General features: G+C 51.2%; 1 protein-coding gene across 1 annotated transcript; it reads right to left on the bottom strand.

The window, feature by feature from the left end:
* Window positions 1–822: 822 nt before the first annotated feature.
* Window positions 823–25,213, bottom strand: ECHDC3 (enoyl-CoA hydratase domain containing 3). The gene is made up of 5 exons (XM_047065496.1): window positions 24,950–25,213; window positions 20,600–20,721; window positions 19,118–19,215; window positions 14,219–14,419; window positions 823–4,703 (listed from the first exon to the last, which is right to left on the bottom strand). Exons 1-5 carry the CDS (start codon window positions 25,090–25,092, stop codon window positions 4,392–4,394), a joined length of 876 nt encoding a protein of 291 aa, XP_046921452.1. The 5' UTR covers window positions 25,093–25,213; the 3' UTR covers window positions 823–4,391.
* Window positions 25,214–25,787: the final 574 nt, after the last annotated feature.

Genomic DNA, 25,787 nt, shown 5'->3' with positions numbered 1-25,787 from the left:
ATCGTGTTTTGGTTAGGTGAATATTGGAAACAAACAACATAAAAAAGAAAGAGGTCTTAAATATGAAAAAAAAATGTGCAAATTGGTTTTAGAGTCTGTGCTTAAACATTCCTGGTCGTGACAGGGAGACCCGAAGGGACTGTAAATCACTAAGGGTGTCAGAAGACTGCCACACGGGGAGTATAAACCTCATAACGCTGGATTTGCCAACCCACACCTTCCTTCCCTCGCTCCCCCTTTCCGTGTGGAAGGGCCACCTCCCCTACACCAGGGAACCAGAGGGGGCTGGGCCAGCTCATCCAGGAGACCCTGTAGGCACAGAATAGGTAGCCTGCCAGCTTTCCATGGGCCTCTCTTTGGGACCTGAAAAATAAATTTGGGGCTCCAAAATATAAAAGAGAAACCCTTGCAAGATCGAAATTTAATATTTTATTAGCTGTAACACGTCAACTTCAAGAATGTTTAACTTGCAGATACTTGATGACTGCCAAGAAATAATCATCGTTAGTCAAATATTTAAAAATAATTTATAAAGCAAATCGTTCAGCTCCTTTCCCTAAACAGAAGCATTATATTTAGTGTGGAATATGGATATATTTCAGATTTTTTTTTAATGTTTTATTTTTGAGAACAAGCACGTGAGCAGGGGAGGGGTGGAGAGAGAGGGACACAGAGGATCGGAAGCAGGCTCTGAGCTGACAGCAGAGAGCCCAATGCGGGGCTCGAATTCATGAACCGTGAGATCACGACCTGAGCCGTAGTTCAGATGTGTAACTGAGCCACCCAGGCGCCCCTATTTCTGATGTTTAATGTGACGTGGGGTGGGGCTCCCAAAGTCATGAGCACCGAGGGCCTACAAAGGCCCAAAAACCTGCCTGCCTGGCTGGTTTCGAGAGGCTCCTGGAAGAGGCTGTTGACATCCCTCTCGGAGCCAGCGGCGACTGCCCGGAACTTCACCACAGCACCTGCACTGCTTTGACCGTTAAAATACAGATACAGCTGGAGACAGATGGGTCACCTCCATCTGCACGCAGTCAGCTCATACATTTTACTGTGCAGCAGAATCACTTGGAAACCCCCCTTTTTTTTTCTTTTAATACATATTTTTGGGCCCCGGGAGTCTGCATTTGTGATTCAGTAGCTCTGATGAGGAGCCCGGGAATCTGCATTTGAAGACCCAGGTCATCCACAGGCCACACTTTGGAAACGCGACTCTTAGTGCCGTGGGTTTTTGAGAAGGAGAAGAAAGCGGAGGGCGGGGCTGGCTGAATAAGGCATCCAGACAAAATTCAGGGTAAGAGCCAATTTTGAGATGTGCCTCAGGGCGGGTCTTCGTAGTTGATCACATCTTCAGAAGGTTTGGATGTGGCCCCCACAGCTCTGAATATCTGTAATGGAGTTGTTGGTCTCAGATGTGCTCAGGTGTTTCCAGTGTTTACTACTCCTCCAGGTAAAATGCCCATCTCCATTTGTAAAAGAGCATTTTCTTTGAGCAAAAGCAGCATGTTTCAAATTTCATAGCAAGTTCCCAAATCCCGGCCTTGTAGAATCCGGAATGTCACAAGGAAGAGGATAAGAGTGTCCAATGGTGTCATTGTTATAGACACGCCCTCTTGAGCGGCGAAAGCAGTTTTGTCACCTGCACCTGCCACACAGCTAGTTCCGTGGCAGACCTGGGGCCAGGATGCTGTTTGCGTTCAGATCCCTGCTTTTCCCGTATCTCCTCCTGGAAGCGAAACTGCGTTGCCTTGGCTGTGGCATTTCCGACTGGTGGTCCGTGTGTGCGGGCTGGAACAGGAACCTTTCCAGGATGTCGGGAGGAACACAGTGCGGTGGTCAGGAGCACAGCCTTCAGAAGCCCACAGACCCAAACCCACACGTGGGCCTGACTTTGGCAAATGCCAGAACTTCCCAGAGCCTCCTGCACACCGGGGGGCTGGTAAGAACTGCCTCACTGGGCTGCTCGCAGGACCTGAGGAGTTGAGGCTCATGAAATCAGCACTGGTTCCCGAACGGCAGCCACCCCGAGTTCACTGGAGTGGAGCAAACGGTGTCCCTCATGTGCTTGTGTTCTCTGGGGCTCAAGCCGGCCTCTGGAGGGCTCGCTCACCCCGAGCTGGAGTGGATACCGGTTCCCGTGCCTGAACTGCAGGGACGCGGTTGGCTGGGCTGAGCCCAGCAGGGCTCCCTGAGAAGTGCACGGTACAGAGGGAAAGGCGACACACACTAGGCTTTCCAAAAGCGAACGTCACGTGTGGCTATCAGAACAATCTCATTCAGCGTCCCAGTGGAGGGAAGCAGAGATGCAAACTAACCCCGGATTTAGATTTTCCTGGGGATGAATTCTATGACTCCAGAGGGTGGGGGCAGATCTTCCTTCTGGGCTATTTTCTCCACAGGCGAGTGTTAAGATTTATAGCTGGTCCCTGAGTGCACTGGGAAGCCAGCCGAGAGCCCTGGGGATCTCACAGTTTTGGAGGATGGTGCATGTTCATACAGACCCTGGAAACTTAACTTTGGATTTGCATTGGCCAGACGGGTGTGTGAGGGGAGGCCTTGTCACTTTCTCTGAGGCCCGGAGCCTTTCTCACACCCTGTCCCCTACACTGTGTGATCCAGTAACTGTGAAATAATGACTTCCACGGCAGGCCACCTGGGCGGGAAGGTAGCGGAGGGGCCCCGTCGACAGCACTGTTTTTGAGCAGACGGTGACAGTCTGGTCCTTCACAATCTAGTCCAGAACTTCAGCCAGCTCTGTATCAGCTTCGTGGGGAAAACTCCATCAGGGGTCTGCCAAAATTCGCATCTGATGTCTGTTGTGCACGGGCAAGTTGCGTAGCAGGGAGTGTGTGGCCCGTTCCCTTGTTTCAGAAAGCTGCTGTGGGGCAGGGAAGTCCTCTCTCTGGCCGGCCTCACACCAGCCCGGGCGCGCTACAGGAGGTGGCGCGGCCAGAGGGAAAGGGCCGCCGGTGTTTCTTCAGGCAGGCAGAGTCTGGAACCCTCACCCTACCCCGTGTCCACTGTCTGACCTGGCACGAAGCGGGCCTGGACAACACATCTGTGGGATGGGAATAACTGTAGCACCTGCTCCACTGGGTTCCGAATGAAGACGGAACACGAATGTGCGGATGGCACTCAGCACATCCCAGGTGGCCAGGACGCGGGGACCTCTGCTCATGAGGACCATCTTACTAACAAGTTCCTCCTTTCCAAGAAAACACTTTTTTTTTTTTTTTAACCTTTCTAAACTCGGGCAAAGCAAAAACAAAAATGTCAATCTCAGTAGGAATCTGTGAAAGCGTGAGGGGGCATCCTTCCCAACACACTCGAGCCTGAATGAGAGCCTCGGGTTTGAGCCACATGGTTCTCTATTTCTGTCACAGCACCGACCGCATTTATGGCCACCTTCCACTCCTAGGGAAGATAAGCTGGCTTTTTAAAAAAGATAAGATCCTTGGTAAAAGCTTGAGGACAAGAGACTTAGAGCATTTCTTAGGCGGTGTTGGACCAGAAGCCAGAAACGAATAGGTCCTAATTTGAATGCTCAGCTGGGGGGCTCAAACGCCTGGGGCTGGTTTTATTGCCTACCAGAGGCTGGGCAGGGTTTGGAAACGTGTCCAGAGTGGGTGTTGTCTGGTGGGCAGGCCATGTACTCTGTGTCCCTCCCGCGTCTCCCCGGGGTTTTTATCCCCAGCTCTAGCCCAGGACCCTGGTTTCAGGGTGTTGGATAGCCAGGACGTGCGTTACAGGAACACCAGGCCTCTGATGTACGCCCACGAGTGTGGGCACCCAAAGAAAGAGGTCAGGGATTTTTTTTTTTCTTTCTTTTCTCAGACGGCTTACAGTCTGGTTGGGAAGATAAAATTACCAGTCTCTCTAAATATGTAATCTTTCTAAATCATAGAAGATTAGTTCAAAGCCATAGGCGTGATTATTTCTCAGTGGAATCAAGAAGGTTTTCAGTGTGGAGAATCTTGGGGAGATGTGAAATGTCTCGCTGCTCTCGGGCGGACAGAAGGGCCTCCGCCTCAGGGGACGCTTCTGGAAGCGGAATTAGGCTGGCATCCTTCTTTCACGCCTCGCGTGTCCTCGCTTTCTCCTGCATCCGGTGACCCCTCACCCGTGGTCCCCGTGAAGGAGTACGTCAAGTATGAGCTTTCCGCCAGAGCTGGCCGGCACGGGTCCCAACCTCCGCTCCATTCGATTCCACACCGCATCCCTTCCCCCGCGGAATCACGGCTTTTCACACAGACCACAAGCGACAGAACCATTATAAGATACAGCAGGCTGTCTCTTCTACGGTCACCAGGCAGCAGCGGTGTCTGGGCCTCAGAAGGTGGGGGGGGGGGGGGGGCGGGGGTGAGGGGTGCAGGACTCCTCCTCCGGTTCACTTACTGTGACCAGATGGGTTTTCTCTTCTGGATGAAGGCCTTGATCCCCTCCTGCCCATCCCTCAGGGCCACGTTGTCCACCATGGTCTGGGAGGTGAGGTAGTAGGCTGTTCTAAGGTCCTGGGGCAGCTGCTTGTAGAAGGTGGCCTTGCCCAAAGACACCACAGGGCGGCTCAAGGAGGCGATCTTCTTTGCGATTCTCACGGTCTCTTCCTCCAGCTGGTCTTCTGGCACTACTTTGCTGAGCAGCCCGTGCAGCAAGGCCTCCTGAGCGGAAATGGGCTCCCCAGTAAACAGCATTTCCAAGGCAACCTGAGGGAGGAGCCGGTCGTTATTAAGGCGCGCTGCTTGTGACCCTCTCCGTCCCACCCACTTCCCTACGACCTCAGCCCCGTTTTCTGCTTCCTCAAATCACACGTCGTCCACAGACCTGACGTCTGCCAGGTCACCCAGCGTCTTTCCGGGAGCAAGGAGAATACAGGTGCCTGGGAAAGGGGGGGGACTCTCCGTGTTCTCTTGCTCCTTCCCTAGATTGGATCTCCCGGCCCCTGCTGAGCCAGGAGCTTCCCTCTGCCTCATTCAAGGGCCAGGCATGGGGCAGCGGCCACATCTGATGCGAGGAAGGTGACACTACTGAACCGGTGGGGCCCAGGCCTCCCGCAGACCAACGTGGTGGCTGCTTTCCAGAAGGAGAAAGATGTTCAGGGATCCGTCACCTCGGTCTGATTGAAAGAGCAGCCTCCCAAAACCACAGCAGGAGGGACGGAAAGGGGACACCTTCCAGGGCAGGGGTGCAAGAGCCTTGTATGAGGCGGCTTTTACCCATAGGTGAGGCCCCCGCACTGGCAAGACGCCCCTTCCTTCCTGGAGCCGCCGCCCCCCCTCTCGCCCCCCCCAGAAAAAGGGACCAAGGGACCTAAGCTCCTTACTCTCTGTGGCTTCCTCCCTTCTGAGGCCTGAGGCTATTGTGCCTGACAAAGCCTGGCCTCTTGAAATTCAAATTGACCATTTAAAAGAGGGTTTTACGCAGGCAGGGAGGTGCCTTTTCTGTCCCTCCTCTCACTCCCCCGAGGCCCTGCTATTTCTTGAACCTGCCAGGCATGCTGTCACCTCAGGGTGCGGTTCCCTTGGCCTGCAGTGCTCTGTCCCCACGTATCCTTACGATTGGTGCCCTCGTCCCCTTCGGGCCTCTGCTCGCATGACATCTCGTCCAGCAGGTCCCCCATGACCATGCTATCGAAACTGCAAATCAGACCCCAGCACCAACCCCCTTTCCGGCTGTATTTTTATCCTTTGTACTTCCGCTAACACACTATACATTTGACACGTTTGTTTTGTTTATTGTATTATCTCCTTTCCTAGCGTGGAAACTCCACCAGGTGAGAGTTTCTTGTTTTTTTTTTAATGTTTATTTTTTTTTTTTTGAGAGACAGAGCGTGAGCAGGGGAGGGGCAGTGAGAGAGAGGGAGACACAGAATCTGAAACAGCTCCAGGCTCTGAGCTGTCAGCACAGAGCCCGATGTGGGGCTCAAACTCACAAACTGTGAGTGAGATCATGACCTGAGCCGGACGCCCAACAGACTGAGCCACCCAAGTGCCCCTGAGGTTTTTTGTTTGTTTGTTTGTTTGTTTTAGCTGCTCTGTTTATTTCTGTACTGCCAGCACCAGAAAGGGCACTTTGCATCTAGTAGGCAGCTTACTAAATATTCGCTGATGAGTGATTTGAGGGATGGATGGAGGAAGGCAGACAGCACAGCAGAAATGATGTTCCAATTCTTTTAGAGGTTTGGCCAGAGGTGACCCAGCTCTCACCTGGCTTTTTTGCTCGGGCTGCTGAGTCTCGGAGCCGGCCTGCCACGGCGTGGGAAAGTCTAGGACATACGAGAGGCCATGCGAAGTGTTCCAGTGACCTGCCCGGCTGGGGCCCCTGCGGCAAGGCAGCCTAACAGCCACTCGGATGACCGCCCCCAGCTGTCACTCTCCCCTGGAGTCAGTTCTTCCCAGCTGAGGCCACACACATTGCAGAGCAGAGATAAGCTTCCTCACTGAGCCCTGTCCAGATTGCAGATTCATGAGCTCGACAAATTACTGTTGTTGCTTTGAGCCACTAAGTTATGGGTGGTTCACGGTGCAGTTCACGGTGCAGATAATTGGACGAGCTTGAGATATAAATTTGGGAGTCGTTAGCATTTAGATCATGCTACTGACTAGGTTTTTCAACCTTGGTGCCATTGTGTATTTTGGGCCAGATAACATGTTGTTATGTGGGGCTGTCCTGCGCACGGTAGGATGTTTAGAGCATCCCGGGTCTCTGTCTGCTAGGTGCCGGTAGTTACAGGTCCCACCCCAACAACTGTGACAATCAAACATGTCTCCAGGCACCAGCAAATGTCCCCTGGAGCCAATACCGCTCCCAGCTTACAGCCACGATTCAGAAGGTTTTTGAAATCAGGACACTGGATTGTATCAGTGAGGGATGGAACTTTGATAAGGGAGGAGGGGTCACAAGGCTGGGTTTGTGACTTGGGTCACAAGTCAGGGGCAAGTGGTGCCAGGCCCCAATTTCCCTAACTCCTTAGGGGATGGACTAGATCGCAGTGCTGTCCAGTTTGGGGAATGCAATGCTCCATGTTGGAGGCAGCAGGAAGGCGAGGCCTGTGGGTTGCTCCGGAGACCATGTGTTGGTTGACCGGGAACAATGTCATCGCTCCAAAGTGGGTTTGAAGCCCTGATTGAACATGGAGCTGAGAACCGGGTCCTGCTGATTAAGGGCTGCCGCTGAGACCCAGCCGAAGACGCCCAGTGAGTCACCCGAAAGGGCCGGGACGGTGTCCGCTCTGTCTCTGCCTGAGAAGCGCGTGTCAGCCGGGACCCAGGTCAGAAGGCGGCGCCTTCCAGCCTGTCGTTCCCTACGTTCGTGCGGGCGGCTCTCCAGAATTCCATGCGGACCACAGACCAGAAAGCGGCCAGTCCTGAAAGCAACCTTAAAAACCAAATGCACCGAGGACGAGCCCATCACTCCCTTCCCAACTTGCGACAGTCAAGACCTCACGTGACTTTCAAAGAGTAGTTAGGAATGGCAGCAGAGTCGGGAGGAGGCCATCCCACAGTCAAAGCAGCGGGTGCTCCCGCGGCCGGCTCAGCAGACCGGCATTTACTCGTCCAGTGCAGTCAGCACCTGCCGTCCGAGCTCATGATCTGTCCGCGGGACAGTCCCCTTGGGAACGCCTTCTTCGGCATCTCTGTGGCCCTCACGTCCTTCTCCCTTTCTCTTCCTGAGCCTCCTTGTCTCCGTCCTCCTTCCCCTGCTTCCATCACACGCCTGCAAAGCGCCCGTCCGGCTCAGGAGCTGCCGCTGCACAGGACCCGAGTGCTCCAAGAAGTTCTCAAGGCGAGGCCTTCAGAGTCCAAGCTCCTGCAGGCCAGGGCACAGGCCAGAGAGCGGGCAGCGGCCTTGTCCCACCTGCTGAATGTGGCTCCTCCCGAGGACCCCGGCCTCCCGGATCGCCTCTCATCCCCGCCCCCTGCCCCCTGCCCCCTGGGCACAGATGACTCAGAGATGCGGGACGGACAGCTGCCCAATGAGTGCAGGGCACACTGTCACAGCCAGTGCAACAGGGATGCCAGGGAAATGGTCCATCTGATGCAGGGGGGTTAACTGTGAGGGTTTTGCTTGCTCAAGGGACCTGGCATGAGTTTGTGTTTAATGAGGATGGTAACCAGGTTCCGCAAAGGAGGAACTCAAAGCAGAGCACGACTTTTTCTTGTATATTCACTCACTTTCTTGTATATTCACCCAGAGCAGTGCCAGGCACTGAATCGCATCGCCCCAAAATGCCGGTGTTGAAGCCCTAAGCTTCGATGTAAGTGTATTGGGAGATGGGGCTTTTAGGGTGGCAGTTGAGGTTAAATGAGGTCAGAGAGTGGGGCCCTGATTTGCTAGGATTGGTGGCCTTAGCAGTTAGAGACCTCTGTCTCTGTGTCTGTCTCTCCCTGCCGTATGAGGACACAGTAGGAAGGTGGCCAGGAATCGAATCTGCCGGCATCTTAAGCTGAGACTCCCAGCCTCGAAAACTGAGAAAATAGATTTCTGTCGTTTAAGCCGCTCAGTCACGCGTATGCACTACGGCAGCCGCAGACGACTAACCCACGCCCAGGAAGAGTCTGGGTGTTTGTAACGTCTTAATTCTGGAGCACCTCCAACACCACCCAGTCCCTGAACTGAATCACTCTGGGAGAATGTGGAATCCTCACCCCTGGGGATGTGTGAATGGGGGCGGGGGCCTGTCGGTCACAGGCGGTTTTGCCCACAGGAGAATAAATGACCTCTTACGTTCCCTTGTAGACAGACAGTTCCTGACGTTATTTCAGGATCTCTACTCATAAACAAAAAGGAAGTGACCTTGAGCTACAACATGAAGCATTTTAATTGGACAGAAAAGATATTTCCCCTTTCAGTCAGTGAGTCAGTCAGCCAAGCAGAGAAAGACACAGATAGACGGTCAGAACACCCTTGAGAGACAGAACTTATAGCTATCTGAAGAGACCGCTACTAAGTCCTGGGCTCTGTTCCTGGCACACTCAGAAACAAAATGGGGCACACACCATCCCGGCCTCTCCTCCTGCCTGCTATATAGCGGGTGTGAGAACCGCCCGATTCAGAAATCACCTCACATGGAAATACTTTCGAAGACATGAGGTCCTCCTCTTTCTGGGATACTCTAAACGGGGCCTTGCCTGCAGATAGGTGAAGGGACCACACCCCCCGGACCAGTCCCTGCGACTCTTGGATTCATCACCGCTTATTGTTGGTGCAAACTTCTTTCATCGCTTATACAGATTCACTAACAATTTTTTAAAAATCCAAATTGTTAATTTGTGGGAGGAACTCAAAGCAGAGCACGACTTTTTCTTGTATATTCACCCAGAGTAGTGCCAGGCACTGAATCGCATCGCCCCACATATGTGTCCCGCCTTCACATAAAGTGACCGACTCTCCTGTGAAAAGGGATAATGAGGGGTCACCAGGGGGCGTGGCGCACCGAGTCTTGTCAGGCTTGGGAACGCGGTTCGGGTGGCCTCTGCTTGGTCGCGGGTTTGCAGTCGGTGGCACACGGGCTCCGCTTCTCAATCTCCTCTCAAACCCAGGCAGCAGCACAGACACGTCACCTCCCAGGAGCACCAGTTTTTAAAAGCAATGAAGTACCAGTTTTTAAAAGCAATGAAGTCAAGAGAAAAGGCGAAGGACCGGGATGGCGGCGAGGAGGCTGGCTGAGTGGCTTTGTCCCCGTGAGTCACAGACGCGTCCGACTAGGTGTGGGTGGAGAGCAGCCCCACGGCTCTTAGTGATGGAGGCAAACCACTGGCCTGGGTCAGCCCAGAGACTGGCACGCCGGCGTCACCCTGGACCAGGAGGGGCACACTCTCCCTCCCGCTGCCACTGCCCTAGAGATTCTCCTTTCATCCCAGAAGACCAGGAAGGTCTTAACGCGATTAACACCACTCGGTGGGAGTGAGGTCAGTAGCCAGAGGTCTTGGCTTCCTAACTCAGCCCTGCCTGGTTCATCCTCTCCTTTGGGCCTCAGTGTCCTCATCTGCCCATTGGGGTAATACTGTTAGCATGTATTGATTTATAGGGATTTTACCCAGGCAGGTTGGGTAACAGAAGTGGTATTCTCTAAGGAAAAGAAAGTCTGTTTATTTTCTAGCTAATCAGCACAATCTTTGCTTATGATTGAAGTGACTCTGTTGGGCCCCCCAGAACTTTAGATGAGAGAGGAGACACATTCTCTTATCCTCGTCTCTTGTCAATTCAAGCTGCCTTTTAGGATGGCACATCTTGGGTCACCCTAGCAAGCTGGTGGTTTAATACTTCCTCTTCCTGGGGAACTTGCATTAAAAACAACAAGCACTTGAGGCCAAAGCTAATCTCAGAAGCAGCAGGACTTGGGTCTGGAGCTGGTCCCCCAAGGTCCATTCCCAGATCGGCCACTTACTAACCACAGGACCTTAGGATGCAACATAAGCCCTCTGAGTCTGTTTCCTCATCTGAAAATGGGAAGATGCCTTCCATCCTCCTGTGGAATTATGAAGATTAGAGACAGTAAGTGTAAAGCTTATGCTACAGTGCCAGGCACTCAGTGGGCACCTAATAAATGCACTGACCACTATTACTATGCCCATCCCAACTGTAGGTTTGTATGAATCTCTAATTGGCTTTTAGGTATCACAGCCCTGAAAGGGGGTGGCTCTTGAAAGCTGAGGGCTCTTTGGGTGGCCCCAAGTCACATCTGTGACAAGAACCGGCCTGCAGCTGTCAGCATTATGGGCTGGCAATGCAGAGAGAACTCAGAGGAGAAGGGAGATGACAGAGGGTCACAGGGCTAGTATAATTTCAGGTAAGGCCCTGACACCCCCCCCCCCCAAGCCCTCCTGTAAATTGTGGCGGTTAAACTACATTTTCTCAAAGGCGCCAAGGCCGATGGCTGTGCAAATCCTTGTTAAAGTGCAGATTCTGATGAGGTCTGTCTGGGGCAGGCCTGAGACCCTGCATCTCTCGGGCCCTCTGGTGGTCTTCATACCAGGCCGATAGCAAGGCATTAACATTCTTTCTGGCTTGGAAGTTCTGCTCTGATCTAATTAGACGATTAGGAAATCAGATTCCACAGATACAGCAAGTTACCCCGGACAAATAGGAGGAAGCAAGCGTTTCCACCACAGAGAAGTGCCTAGCGGGGGGAGAGGGGGTTCGGATCTTTCCTCTGCTCTCCTGTGATAGCAACTGCCGGAGGCGCTGGCCGCGCTTTTCTGAACGAGGCCAGCTCTGGGGAAGGGAGCAGCTGCACCAAGCAGGTTGTTTATACGGTGCAATGAAGATGCATTATTTAACTCCTGCCAGAGGAGACAAACGTTTTACAAACGTAGGAAATTATTCATGCCCGGCTTCGGTCTGGCTCGAACACAAGGGCTGCGTTCCATCATTTCTGCTCCCGGCGGACAAACCGCAGCCCTCCATTTTCCGGCACAACCGAGCAGTTTCCCACAGCGACCAGCAGAGGGCGCTGGTGACCCACACACGCGGCCCTGGCGGTGCGGAAAAGGGTAGAGCTTCCCTGCCAGGCCGGTTTGCAAAAACGCTTGCTTCCCTGTGGACACGTGTGGGGGACGTGTGCCCACCACCCGCGACAGCCTACGGCCCGGGTATGGATGTGTCCGTAGGGGCGCACTCAAGCACCGACGACAGGGAGGAAGGACGGTTTTTGGTTAGGTTTAGATTTTTATGGATTCCTAGTTGCCTCCTAAAGGGGACCCTTCAGGTGACACCTGCAGATCCAGAATCCTGGCAAAGGCCCTAAGGTCTGACCGACTTTTCTTCTTACTATATTCCCTTTATCGGTACTGTGACTCCAGCTCATTAGTGTTGGTCCCAAGCCATGTATCTGCTTCAGGCCTCCATGTCGTGATGAACCCGATGGGGCAGGGACGTCTACTGACAGCTCTTAACCACTTTCAGACTGCTGACGAGGAAGAAACTCGGGGGGTCAGATCACAAGGAGCACAGACCAGGGAGCTGAGTGGGACAGTTTCGGAGACTCTGCCCTCATCTTCTGAGCAGGCCTGGCCCTTCCCAAAACTGTCTCTGGGAAGTAAAGGCTATTTTGGTTTCTTGCCTCCTGGAAACTTAAAGCCTGTATTTATCACATTTTTCTTTTCTCAAAAACTAATTTAAAAATTAGCAAATATGATACAGTGTTTAAGTTTTCAGGACTCACTTATAAGCCTTGATTTGAAAAGTTTACTTGTGGTGGGGGCTCCTGGGTGGCTCAGTCAGTTGAACAGCAGACTCTTGATTTCAGCTCAGGTCATGATCCCAGGGCTGTGGAACTGAACCCCACGTCGGGCTCTGCGTTGAGTGTGGAGTCTGCTTAAGGTTCTTTCTCCCTCTCCCTGTCTTGTGTTCATGCTCTCTGTCTCTAAAATAAATAAAATGGGGGTCGAGGGGCGATCCCGGCCTTTAAATTAAAGACTGAATTTTTTTAAAAAAATGAGAAGTTTGTGTTAAGAAAGAATGGATTCTTATCCTGACAGTGTGGCTGACACAAAGGCTTAAATGCCTCACTGTGGACCCTTCTAGAACATGAGGTGTTAAAGAGATAAAAAGTTGCAGGTAATCAGTACAATGGACTTTTACTATGCACCAGCCTCATGATTTGATTTGCACAACTGTAAGGGAGCTTATCAACGAGCTCTGACGAGATATTTGAAACACACTTTAACGCACTGGCACAGAGTAGGGGCTTAAGAAGTATTTGCTGAATTACTGTATGTGTACATCGAAGCAATTTATGTTCCCTGCCTGCTGTGGTATATGACTTTGCCCCCCTTCCCCCCCTTTTTTTTTTTTCCAAATTAAAAAAAAAAGTTTTTATTTATTTTTCAGGGAGAGGGAGAGAGAGAGAGCGAAAGAGAGAGCAGGGGAGGGGCAGAGCAAGAGGGAGACACAGAATCCGAAGCAGGCTCCAGGCTCTGAGCTGTCAGCACAGAGCCCTGTGAGGGGCTTGAACTCACTAGCCGTGAGATCATAACCTGAGCCAAAGTTGGACGCCCAACTGAATGAGCCACCCAGGCGCACCCCCTTTTCCCTCTTTAAGAACAGACTTTCAGGGGCGCCTGGGTAGTTCAGTTGGTTAAGCACCTGACTCTTGATCTCAGCTCAGGTCAAGATCCTATGGTTGGTGGGTTCAAGTCCTGGGTCAGGCTCCGCACCGGCAGCGTGGAGCCTGTTTGGGAATCTCTCTCCCCACCTCTGCCCCTCCCCTACTCATGCACACTCTCACTCTCATAATCAATTAAAAAAATAAAAACCAATTTCCAGTGGAGCATGAGGATGTATTTTTTTCTAGAACAAGGAAGCCACTGGTCTACATTTGGGAGATGGGTAGTAAATATTAGTTTATCACGTAATAGGAAGGAAGAAAGCTTTGTGAAGAAAATGAACTTCACCATGGTCAGCACCAACAAAACCGCTCTAGTAACATGGCTCCTCCGGGGGCGGATCCAATACACCAAGCACAGGCTAATCGTGCTCCTGAAATGTAACCATCGTAAACCTGACACACCCCATCTATTGTCGATTTTCCATCCTTTCTGGAACAAAACGGATTATTGGCAAACAATAAACCAGTGATGCCAGTATCCTAGCCTTTTGGTACTGGCGTGTGTCACCATGCCATTATGTCTCGAGCAACCTTATGGTACAACAAAACTCAGCGTCAACTGCATTGCCAATAAGATTACAAAAATGCAGGGGCGCCTGCGTGGCTCAGTCGGTTAAGCATCTGACTTCGGCTGAGGTCATGATCTCGTGGTTCGTGAGTTTGAGCCCCGCATCGGGCTCTGTGCTGACAGCTCGGAACCCGGAGCCTGCTTTGGATTCTGTGTCTCCCTCTCTCTCTGCCCTTCCCTCACGCTCGGTCTCTCTGTCTCTCAAAAGTAAATAAACGTTGAAAAAAAAAGATTGCAAAAATGTGTGCCTTTATGAAAACGAATAAGAAACCTAACTAGTTGTACTGAGGGACAGGCAAGATTGGAATGGGGTGACCCACAGACAAGCCCACGGTGAGAAGCTTCAGAGGAAGAGGCACTAATTAGAAGGGACACTCCCTCGCTGCACAAGGCATCAGAAGGGACCTCGTGGCACATCCAGCCAGCTACATGCTGGGCAGAATGTCGTGACTCAAACGGTATTTATAACAAGCGAATTCTTGAACTACCCATCACACGCACAGGAGGACCGCAGCTGGAGGGGAAGCCGGGAGCTACATTACCTTTCTCGGCACTGTTCTCCCCAAGGCAACCGCAGGGGTGGAGCAGAAGAGCCCAATGTTCACACCTGGAGTGGCAAAAGAGGACTTGTCGCTCGCCACGGCAATGTCACAGCTGGCAACCAGCTGACAGCCGGCGGCGGTGGCCAAGCCGTTCACCATGGCGATGACGGGGACCGGGTGGTTCTGGATCAGCATCATGACCTGAAGGAGCAGACACACCACATCATTTCCATCCAGGAGTGAGGTCCAACGTGAACGCGTGTATCATGTTATGTGACTGCACATTTTCAGAGCGTTTTCTGGATGCGTCATTGTATCAGGCTCTGGAAAAAAGGGTGAAAGGCGGCGCGAAAACTACCTTGGCATTAAATACCGACTGTGAACCAGACCGTACTATTTGGTCTTCCCGAGACCCACAGAAGGAACAGCCCCTGTTCCACAACCAGGACGTGAAAGCTTAGGGGGAAGTAAGCGGCCAACACCGGAGATGCTCACGAGGGGCAGAGGGGTCTGAACCCGCGTCTGGCGGACCCCACGGTCCGGGTCTTCCCTCCCGCGCAGGGCGCCCCTGCGAGGCCACGGTCCCCGCTGCTCTCCCGGCAGCCCCGCTGAAGAACAGAGCAATTTTGATCTCCGGAGGGAACCATGTCTGCGTGGAGCCCTCCTCCTGAGTCTGAAACTGGTATTTGGTACATCCTTGAAAAATTAAGGTGGAAAGGAACTGGAAGGCAATTTCCTTAGTAATTACTTCCCAAATTACCACTATGAACACTCTCTCAATTCTATTAAAGTGGTAGGGGACACCCTGCTGTCATCAAAATAAAATTCCCCAAACAGGGCCACTGGCACAGAGAGGAGCCGAAAACTTGCTCATGTGACACCCCACCCCCCATAAATCTCCAGAACTTTAACTTATTTTTGCAGCTTACAAAATAACTTGGCTTATTTCTCCATTTTTTTCTTGCTGCTCTAAACAGACTGCGTTGCTATGGTGACTTCAATGTATAAATGGTCGCACTTTGAACCTTGGCAGGAAGGAGGGCAGGCGGGAAGGAAGGACCACATCTGGACTTGTTTCCCATGGCGGCAACCCAGAAAAAATGACCTTCATTGATTTGAAGATTCTGCCCAAGGAACCTAGCCTTCTGCATTCACAAACATTTGATATTTGCCAGTTTTATTATAAAATAACCAATCGGATATTTAAGTATGTGATATATTCTATAGTACTCGTTCTGGACTTTTTTTTGAGGGGGGGAGTCACCTTTTGAGAACCTCATCAATGCTAATGATCTCTCCTCACAAGAATGCACATATCTACATCTGCAGCCCAGACTGCTCATGGTGGAGTTCGTGTGCTCTCGGCGAGGGTTAGGATGGTTGGGGATGAAACTCGTTCCCAGTGAAATGCAGTAGCAAGGAGAAAAACGCGTGAGAACTTCCAATGTCTTGTGCAAAGACAGACTTTTTTTTTTTTTGGCTGAGTGTCATCTGTCACCTAAGAACTGGCTCCTTATGAAAAGTTATTTGGCTCTGATTAGCACAGAATAGTCTGTGTCTCCTGCCTGCCATCTACGATGTGCTAAGATTTTCTACAGCCTGGTCGGAAAATACTTACAGTAGGTACCGACAGTATTAAAAATATTCATGCCTTTCATCTAGGGATTACCTCTTTTTTTTTAATGTTAATTATTTATTTTGAGAGAGAGAGAGAGAGAGAGAAAGTGAGCAGTGGAGGGACAGAGAGAGAGAGAGCAATGTCAGCACAGAGCCCGAGACAGGGCTCAAACTCACAGACTGTGAGGTCATGACCTGAACCAAAATCCAGAGTTGGCGCTTAACAGATTGAGCCACCCAGGCGTCCCTAGGGATTACTTCCAAGGAGTAATCCTGAAATAGGGTAAAAAGCTGTCTGGACAATGATGCTCACAAATTATTTTATAACAGTAAAAAAGTAATAAATAACATAAATATACACCAATCAATAATGAAAAATGGCTATGTAAACTAAATATCCATTGAAAGGAATGCTGTGTTCTCATGAGAGTTTCCACAAGACACATTAGCCTGATGGGCTGGGCCCTGTGTAGTGGTCTGGAGGCAGGCTGCTGGGGTTTGGTGCCCAGTTGACCACTTAGCCACTGCTTATCCCTCAGTCTTCACATCTGGGGATAATAACGGGCATAACAATAGTACCAATATTGCATTGTGTTGTATTGTATTCTATTCTAGAGTGTGTGTGACCGGGGGGCAGGGGGGAGAAGGGGCAGAGTGAGAGAGGGAGAGAATCCCAAGCAGGTTCCATGCTCAGCATGGAGCCCAACATGGGGCTCAATCCCATGACTCCAAGATCATGACCTGAGCCAAAATCAAGAGTCAGATGCTCAACTGAGCTACCCAAGAGCCCTATAATAGTACCAATCTCAGAGAACACAAGAATTACATACATTACTATGTCTAAAGTACTCAAAACATTACCTGGCACATGGTAAGCATTCAACGATACAGTCATGTTATACAATTATACGGTATAATTGCACGTATGTATGATTACTCAGACAAATAGGATCACATGGGAAAAGATTCAGAAGAAATATACCAAATATTAGCATTCACTCTGGGTGGTATGATTATGGTCTAGTATCAATCGTTTATTTTCCTTCCTCTCATTTTCCTAGGTTTTCAAATTTTTCCATAATAAGCATTTATTATTTTTATAATTAAACAGTATTTTAAGTACAGTTAGAGAGCAAATTCGGGAAAGACAAAGACAAGCTAGATAATAAATCAGCTGGGATATTGAATCCCTTGGTAGTCAGGACTTGGTTATCCCTCCTAGTTTACTTTCTTGAACCAAGTATTTTTCCTGGCTGTGCCTACTCCAAAATGTGACATAAACTTGACTCTACCTTAGCCTCACTCAATAGCACTGCTAAGGGCCCTGTGTTACTCCCCAAAAGTGAGAGGCCTTGTTCCATTGCCATTTCAGTGTGAGGATGTGATAAGGAAGAGAAGATTCTCTTCCTGGACTGGGGTTTCCACCTTCAAACTTCAACAGGAAAGACGCAGGGATAGGTGTCCGGTGAAATCTGCCAATCAGCTCCACAGAGGGTTACTTTTGGTCTCTCAGAGCCAAGCGCTCCTTCTCATTCCCGATTTCTCCTATTCCTGATTTGGAAATAATTAACTATCGGGTGGTACTTGTGCTCTGTAATGAACCTGCTGTAGTTTAGATGCTGAGCCAGTTCAGGAATCTCTGCCTTCCTCTCTAAAACCACGTCTTCTCATGCATGAACCAAACAGTGAAATATCTAGCTCACTCTGTCCCAATCTGTCTGTTGATTACCTGTGGAGACTGAAACCTTGCCCAAGTTCACGATGCTCGTATTTACCCAGGACATTGTGATTTTCTTAGAAAAAGTGTTAATCAGTGCGCTTTCACTTGTATCTCCCTACGTTAGGACAAGGTCCTGCTATGCACTGTGTTCTGAAAGGTAAGCCTGAGGCATCCATGGGTTGCAAGCTTCCACGAAATCTGGCCTTTATCCTCTGAAGGAGCCCTGGTCCCCCTGTGGCCCTTTTGCCAACCTGTTTAGATCTTAGTGCGTGAAGACACCACGGCAGGGTGATAAAAGCAGGCCCTTTAGGGGGGATGGAAGGGGCCTAGTGGTTCTCTTTGATGATTTTCTGTTTTAGCGAAACGCACTGGATGTTGGTCGAAAAATAACTTTTAAAGCACCAAGCCTGGGCAAACACAAGAGCTCGAATGTTACATAAACATCATTAATGTGAAACAAAAGACCTAATACTTCGCTCTGGCTCACTTCTGCCTCTCTGTGAAGCCTCAAATCAATTGCTTTTCTGTCTTGTCCCTCCTTGACACGAGAAAACTATAATTGGATTTCCTTGTGGCGTTCTGGAAGGGCAGGGAAAACAAATGGTGGTCGAGAAGGTATCTCAATCACCTCTGTCTACTTCCCTGTTGCTCACCTCTGTTTTGTCTGTATAGAAGGTATCATTAAATATTCGTGGAATCATTAATGGCCAAATAAATGAACAAGTCAACGAATGCATGAAAAATTAGGTTAAGTAATCTTAGGATGGAGTTATGAAACGGTTTTGTGTCTTGCTTCTCACCTACATTTCCAGTTTCAGTTTGGCAGGAAACTTGTTTTTCCTTCTATTTCCCTCAGTGCCTTATAAGTCTTAGGCACACAATAAGTAGTGCTCAATAAATAGCCATGAAATGAACAATGTATTACTTAAAGTTGGATTCTGTATTCAATTTGTTATTATCCAGGGGCCGATTTAATATATTTACAAATCATCCCAAACTCTCTGTTCCTCTTCCTCCTCTCTGTCTGCAATTCCTCTCCTTCATATGGTTAAAGAGACGTCAATGTGAAGGAGCTAATTTTCCCACTTGGAGGAGTGGATCACAAAGGTTAGTTGGAAGAAGGGTTTGAAAAGAATCTTTAAAATCGTTATGGCTGTTCCATTTACCTATATTCCCTCTTTCCCATTAACAGGGTTGTTTTAAATTTTTAAAAATGATACTCCTCTCAGGTTCTTCCCCTCTAAAGATGTACATTCCCACCCTGTATCTCCTCCATAAGACATGTGTACCAGGACACACCCCATAATCCCAGAGGTGGAACCCTCCAGTGCCAGGATGTGTTTTACTTTCTCTGGCATATAACAAGATCAATCGCAAACCATGGTCCCTTCTTAAAAATCTAAACCAAACGGTGGCTTGGATGAAGAATTCACCAGTGACCGGTTTGCAGTCATTGGGTCTCACAGACAAAACCCCACCTGTAACTTGGAAGCCTAATTCAATCGTTCACGTAATTAACATCTCTGGGCTTGCAATGCCGACCAACCGTCCCCCTGGCTTACCTCAGAACAGGTCTGAAATACTTCGGCATGATAATCCGGGCTCTGCTCATCCGTCAGCTCCTTTAAGTCATGCCCAGAAGAAAATACAGGCCCCTCCGCTACAAATGTTTCCAGTTGAGAAAAGAAAAAGAAGACGTAAATGGCCAGCTCTGGGACTTATTTGTTGGATGCTGTGGACACTCAGACAAAGTTAATGGCTCAGTTTGGATAAGAATAATTCCATTTAGCTTGAAAAGTAACCGAGTAAGGTGAGGCATCTGTTCCTCAAGGCCTCTGGAGGGACCAGCGGAAACACGTAATTCCAGCAAGGAGAAGGCTCAGGAACCAAGGCGAGTGTACGTACTCTTTCCAGATTTATCCCTCTGGTTTCACACTTTTGTTGCTGGACTCGGTCTGGCCTGAGCGTATAGACTCATACAGGCCCGTCAAATCCAGCGTGCCTCCCACGTGTCCCCGTCCTTTGTCTACAGACAATGGCCACCCGCACAGGTTCGAATCCAGGAAGGGCAGAGTGTGAGGAGAACCCCCTTATTTTTATGAGGGATCTGAGGACGTGGTTTTATTGTTACTGTTGTCATTAGCAACAATGGTGACATGGAATCTCACTGATAAGCTGCTAACACTTTCTTATATTTTCCTTTTGCCGTGGCTGCTGGGACAGACGACATTATTCCCTTTAAACAAGTGAAAAAATTGTGTGGTTCAGAGTTTGCTGCCTTGCTGCATCCAGGTTACACCCCCATGGCTGCAGGACAATTTCCCTTCGTCGTATAAAACGCTGAAAATTTATATTCAACCACAGACAGGGAGGTAACGTTCTGAGTGTCTGCCTCCAGAAACACCGAATCTTAATTTTTAAAAAATAGTGCCTCATAGGGCATCGTGTGTTTTATTTTTCTGTGGTTGCTTTAAAACGCTGGCATTGCTGTTATTTATACCACTGTCATCCTCACTAGATGATCTGGCAAAAATTCTTCCTGCAAAAAGAGCAAGGAAAGAAATGAGCGAAATATATGCTTTCTGGCACCACTGAAGAAGACCACAGATCTCGGTTGAAAGCTTAGTTAAGAACCCAAAAGACAAACCAACCAAGTGCCCCAAGCAGCCTGTCCTAGCCAACTAGGTTGTCTACCGAAAGGATCAGTGATTAAACCCATCTCATCAGGTCCATGAAGAAATCCGTTCTCTGACTTTGATGGGAAGACCAGCACAGCCAAGGAGGGTGGCAGTGGTGTTTTGTATCCGACAAAAAGGAAAAGGCACACATTCTCACTGCACGGTAATCTTTGCTATAATTCCCACGGTTGACAGTGTCAGGATCAAGGCCCCCACTGCACATGAGTTTTCCATAATCAACGTTCTTGAAAGGAGCTTCAAAAACAATCACCCCGTTAAGTGAGGGAACGCCCCAGATAACCAAAGAATTTTGAGAAACCTCTTCTGGGTACTGCAGAGCACTGAGGTTGGATATCAGATAAATACCTGAGATGATAATGACTTTGAGGTCTTTGCTCTCCGCTTCGTGAAGAAGGTCACTTTGGAGAGATTTCAGCATCGCTAATGACAGCGCGTTCCTCTTCTTTGGATCACTCAAGACAATGTTCCTGGGAAGAACGTTTTATACTTATTGGGTCGAGCATGAGTCAAAACAAATGAGGACCTCCGTGATCCCTTTCTAACCTGGGAGCTATTTTTAAAACGCCAGGTAAAAGAACCATGGGTGGCAATTGAGAGGCTCTGCCCTCTAGAGTTACAGCTAAGTCAAAACAAGGAGACCAGCTGAAATGTGGGCCGGGTTTTCTCCCTCCTTCCCTGGATTGGTTTCTCTTTTTCTCCACTGTTCGCTGTCAGACCCATGACTGTCGCCGCCACAGAAAGGGCAGGTTGCGACAGTTCCCAAACCACTGCCCATACTGAGAGGCGGTGAGGTTTGTGAGAAGACAGGGGTGGGCGCCAGGGGAAACTGCCACATTGTGGTGACCTTCGGCTTGTTTCTTCAAAAGAATGAGGCCGGGGAAGGAGCCCAGAATGAAAACACGGCCCCGAGTCTCCTCCCGTCCACCCCGTAGAGGAAGCAGTGCAGTTATAGCTATCGATATGCGTATGGGACAGCATTTTCCTGTTGTTTTTTGTTCCTTACAGTGGCATCCTGTAGTTCTGCAAAATAATTTATGCTGAGAATGGGCAATATGTGAAGAAGAAAAGGGCAGGCGCTTGCAGCAAGAAGGCTCTTCTGCACGTGTCATACGACAAAGAGCTGGCATGCAAAGGTCTTCCCGCTATTTTCAGGCATCCCACATGCTAATTAAAATGAGTGGTATTGTCATCTGGCTTCCCGTACACAGAAAATGTCTCATTTTTACTGTTATAAGGACGGGCAGGGAGCCAAGCACCAGACTATTTGTCCTATATGTAAGACGTGTTTCCCATCGGTCCCCACCTACATGTTTTCTGCCTTTCTCGTCCTTTTTTGGAATCTTATATTCCTACTGCCGTGCGTCAGCCTGGATCCTCCTGTAATAGCCTTCTGCTGCCACTGTTTTCTGGAAAACCACTTTGGTGACGGACTTTATTTCAGCGCGGTAAGAAGAACCGGTTTCTTTGGAACCCCATGCCAGCCTTGCTGCCATCTGCAGGTGCCTGTGACACTCACCCGTTCTGTTTCTCACGAACACCTTCCCTCCGAAGTACCAAGGGACTTGCAGCCGATAATGCTGGTAGACTAGGACACCCACGTCTTAGGGTGGGGTAACAAGTGCTGACGAACCTTCCGGTAAAATCATGAGCGTGCTTTCTGTAGCAAAGCTAAGCGCTGCCATCCCATAGGTGACATATGCCTTAAATTAAATTCTGAGGCCTCTGGCAAAATTGTGCAGAGATGCCAGCCCCTAGATGCCCTGGCTGCGTGGCAGCATCGGTTCCTATGTGGCCCATTAACCCTTTGGCTGGCACGTCCCACGCCCTGTCAGGGTGCTCTAAACTGCTGAGTTCGCTTTTCAACCCGGTGTAACCAGGCCTCTGTTCCTGCTACTCCCCTGAAACCGTTCTCACCGAGAATCTCCCAATTGCCAGAACCGAATCCAATGGCCGTTTGGCTCATGCTCTCCTTCTGGAAGCACATCTCTTTAGTGCTTCCCTAGCCCGCCCTCCACTTCTTCGAGGGGCGCCTAGCCTTCTGCTTCGCCCTAACTGATCCTCAGAGCTCCCTCCCCTGCTCTCTCCTTGTTCCATGTGCTTCTGAGTCCACTTCACCATGGCCGTGGCTTCTACTGGTACCTCTGTGCCGATGAGTCCCGATCTTTGCTCTCACTCAGACCTCCCTCCTGAGCTCCAGGTCTACACATCCAGTCCAGGGTCTCCCGGACTGAGGTACCCTTGGGCATCTTCCTCTCTCCTCCTTTCCTGATCTCAGTGCTGCTACTCGGTTGCTCAAGCCAGAAACTGATAGCCATGCTGTTGCTTCCCTATTCAACTGGTCATCAAACCTAGTTGATGATCCCTCCTAAAAATTTTACCAGTCTGAATTCTCCCAATGGCTCTCTTGGGTCAAAACGCGTGATGCCTTGCACCTACGGCTTCACCAACGCCGCCCCTCGAAAGAGGGAGGGAATCACTAAGAGTGAGGTCACCGCCACAGCATGTGACAAAAAGTGTAATATTTGTGTGTGCAAGGCAAGTGATGGGCCCTGCAGATGCCCCCGGCAACTGTCTAGAGACCACCACATCATTGTAAACCAACAGAAGGTCCATGAGATGAGGCATGGTCATGTTCACACACAGAGGAGACACTCTACAGGTACCTGCTCACTGAATTAATGACCCCAAGTAGCACTTTGATTTCTTACAGCCAACTGCACCAAATTCCTGTAAATTTTCACCTCGCCTAGTGTTTGGCTACCTTTTTTTTTTTTTTAAAGGGGGGCGGAGAGAGAGAGAGAGAGAGAGAGAGAGAGAGAGAGACTCTTAAGCAGGCTCGCACGACCTGGGGATCATGACCTGTGCCAAATTCAGCAGTCAGACACTTAACCAACAGAGCCACCCAGACGCCCCTTGTCACCTCTTTTAAACCTCAGTGGCGAGTACACTGGGGTACACAGCAGAGTGGAAACAACTGGAGGCACATGGACCTTTTCCTGCCTCCTTAGCTTTCTTTCCTCCTGGCTGTGTGGCCTTGAACAGGCTGCCATCTCTCTGAAATTGTGTCCTCACTGTAGGGTGGGGACGACATAATCTGCCTCACAGGCTGTTAGGTATTAGGGGTAAGGATCGTACAGTACCTAGCACAGTACCCGATGCCTGGCTGGTTTCACTCCATGACAGTACTACTGCTGAGGGAAATGCTTAGTGTGACTTGAGTTGTTCAATCTCACCTACTTAGTGCTTAACATACTACTGCCTCAGTGCTGGATCTGGAGGTTCCTAATTACCAAACAATGTCAGGCATTTTATGATAGATGGTTCTCCCCATTATCTCCCTTTCTGATTCATGTTTAGCTCCGGGGAACTCAGTCAGACCTTCTTTGGTCAACTGGCTGCCATGCCAGAAGTTAGGCTGCTGATCAGGTGGAACCAGATTTGCAGAAGCAGAACCACCCTTGACAATGGGCAGGAAGGACCCCTGCCTGGGCCCTGCCCTTTAGAGCACCCTGTTCTGGCCCTCTTCCAGCTGTGGCCCGCCAGGTGAGCAAGGAGTCAGTATGATGTGCCCGCCTGGAAATCACCACCCCCTTCCAAACCCTGCTGCAGTTATCTGAGACTCTGAAATTCTCTGGCTTTGCAGTGGGCACCCTTAAGCCCATCGGGTGGCCAAGAGCAATTATTTACAGGGGGTGACGGGATAGAGAGAATACAGGCATGCTGGGTGGGTGTCTGCACACCTGTGTACCAAGCTCCAGGCAGAGCAGCAGGAAGGAGGGGTGGACAGGTGAGAGGGGGTAAGCACCGGGTGGGAAGAAAAGAAAAAAGCTGCCCACCAGCCTGCTCTCCAGTGCTTCAGGGGAACTCCTAGGAGCCGGAGGATTACACATTCAAGCATGGTCTTCCAGGTCTTACAAAGATAACACTTGTCAGGGTAGGAAAAAAAACATTTCGCTGTTAGTTTGATTTGTAACTTCTAACTGCTTAGCATGCTGGGTAGGCCTCTCTTTGCACCCTTGCCCTGGCCAGGCAAACATCAGGGTGAGGCCTGGATGGGGCTAGGGGCCCTTCACCTTTTACTGCTGCTACTTCATCCGGTTCCAGTTTGTGCACCGGTTTTAGGTTTGTTTAGCCAAAGGGCAGAGCTCAGTACAGTGTGTCCTTCATCCCACATATTTACCTGCCCCGCCGCGGGCACTTCTGGGGGAGGGCCAAGGAGCAGCTCCGCTAAGCCTAACCTGGCCTTGGAACTAGGTCAAGTTTGTGAGAAGCACAAAACCCTCTTTTTCAAAGGCCACCTGGCGAGCGGCCCACCCCGCGCCTAAAGTCCAACGAAGACTGGGCTCCGTTGCCATGGCGGTTTAGGGAGTTTGAGCGCTGGGACCTTTGGAGGCTGTCGCACTTGAAATTCTCCGGTGTCCTGCAGGGTCCCAAATGCTACCGTGCCCAGGCAAGGGACTTCAGGAAACACCGTGTCCGCGGGTTCCTTCGGGACCGCCGGCCAGATGTAGCCGTAACGGAGAAACTGCGGTCCCTAGCGGGCGGAGCTGACCCCAGGCCGAGCCCTCGTTGGCCTCCGTGTGGGGTGACTGCCCACGCCAGTGTCCCTGCCGCCCACCCCAACCTGGGAACCGCCCCGCTCGGCCCGTGGGCCGGTCCGGGAGGTCTTGGGCGCCCGGTGGCCCCGCCGCTGACCTGATGCCTTCCCGCTGCCGCGCGCTGGTGGGTCGCGGCCCGGGCCCCCTGCTGCAGAAGCCGGCGGAGAGCGGGGCCCACGGGTTGCGCCGGAGCCAGCCGAGCCCCTTTGTCCCGAAGGCCCGCAAGCCGAGGGCGGCCATGGCAGCCAGAAATACACCCCGGAGGGCCGGACGCCCAGAGAGCCGCTGTGCGAGCCGCCGGACCGCGGCGCCTCGACCGCCCCCAGCCGCGGGCAAAACTGGATCGGACCCTCAGGCCTGGGCCCAGCTCTGCCTCCTCTCGCAGGCCCGCCCCGCCCCGCCCCGCCCCGCCCCGCCCCGCCCCGCCCCGCCCCCACCGACCCCGCCCCCACCGACCCCGCCCCCCCACCGACCCCGCCCCTCCCCTCCACCACCGACCCCGCCGCCACCGCCCCTCCCCTCCACCACCGACCCCGCCGCCACCGCCCCACCCCTCCACCACCGACCCCGCCCCTCCACCTCCCACCCCGCTCCTCCGCCGCAGCCCCGCCACCGCCCTGCCCCTCCACCACCTACCCCGCCCCCCGCCACAGCCCCGCCACCGCCGCCACCGACCCCGCCCCTGCGCCGTCACCCCGCCCCTCCACCACCGGCTCCTCCCCGCCGCCGCCGCCCCGCCCCCGCCGCCACCGTTTCCCGCTCCCTCCTCCCCTCCGCCGACGGGCCCAGCAGTGGAGTCTGAGGTGTAGTGCGCTAACCCTACAGGCGGATTCAGCGGATTGTTTGTTTTAGCAAGGCCAGATAAAGAGTTCAGGGGAAGCAAGGAGAGGGTTGGCTTGTTCCCTTCTGCACCGACACCAATGTGTTGGTTTGCC

The sequence above is a fragment of the Lynx rufus genome, unplaced genomic scaffold (assembly GCF_022079265.1).
Source record: "Lynx rufus isolate CCGP_SWC_20201006 ecotype Redwood Valley unplaced genomic scaffold, mLynRuf1.p SCAF_7, whole genome shotgun sequence".
Lineage (NCBI taxonomy): Eukaryota > Metazoa > Chordata > Mammalia > Carnivora > Felidae > Lynx > Lynx rufus.
The sequence above is the reverse complement of the archived record's forward strand: the minus strand, read 5'-3'. Positions and strand labels throughout refer to the sequence as shown.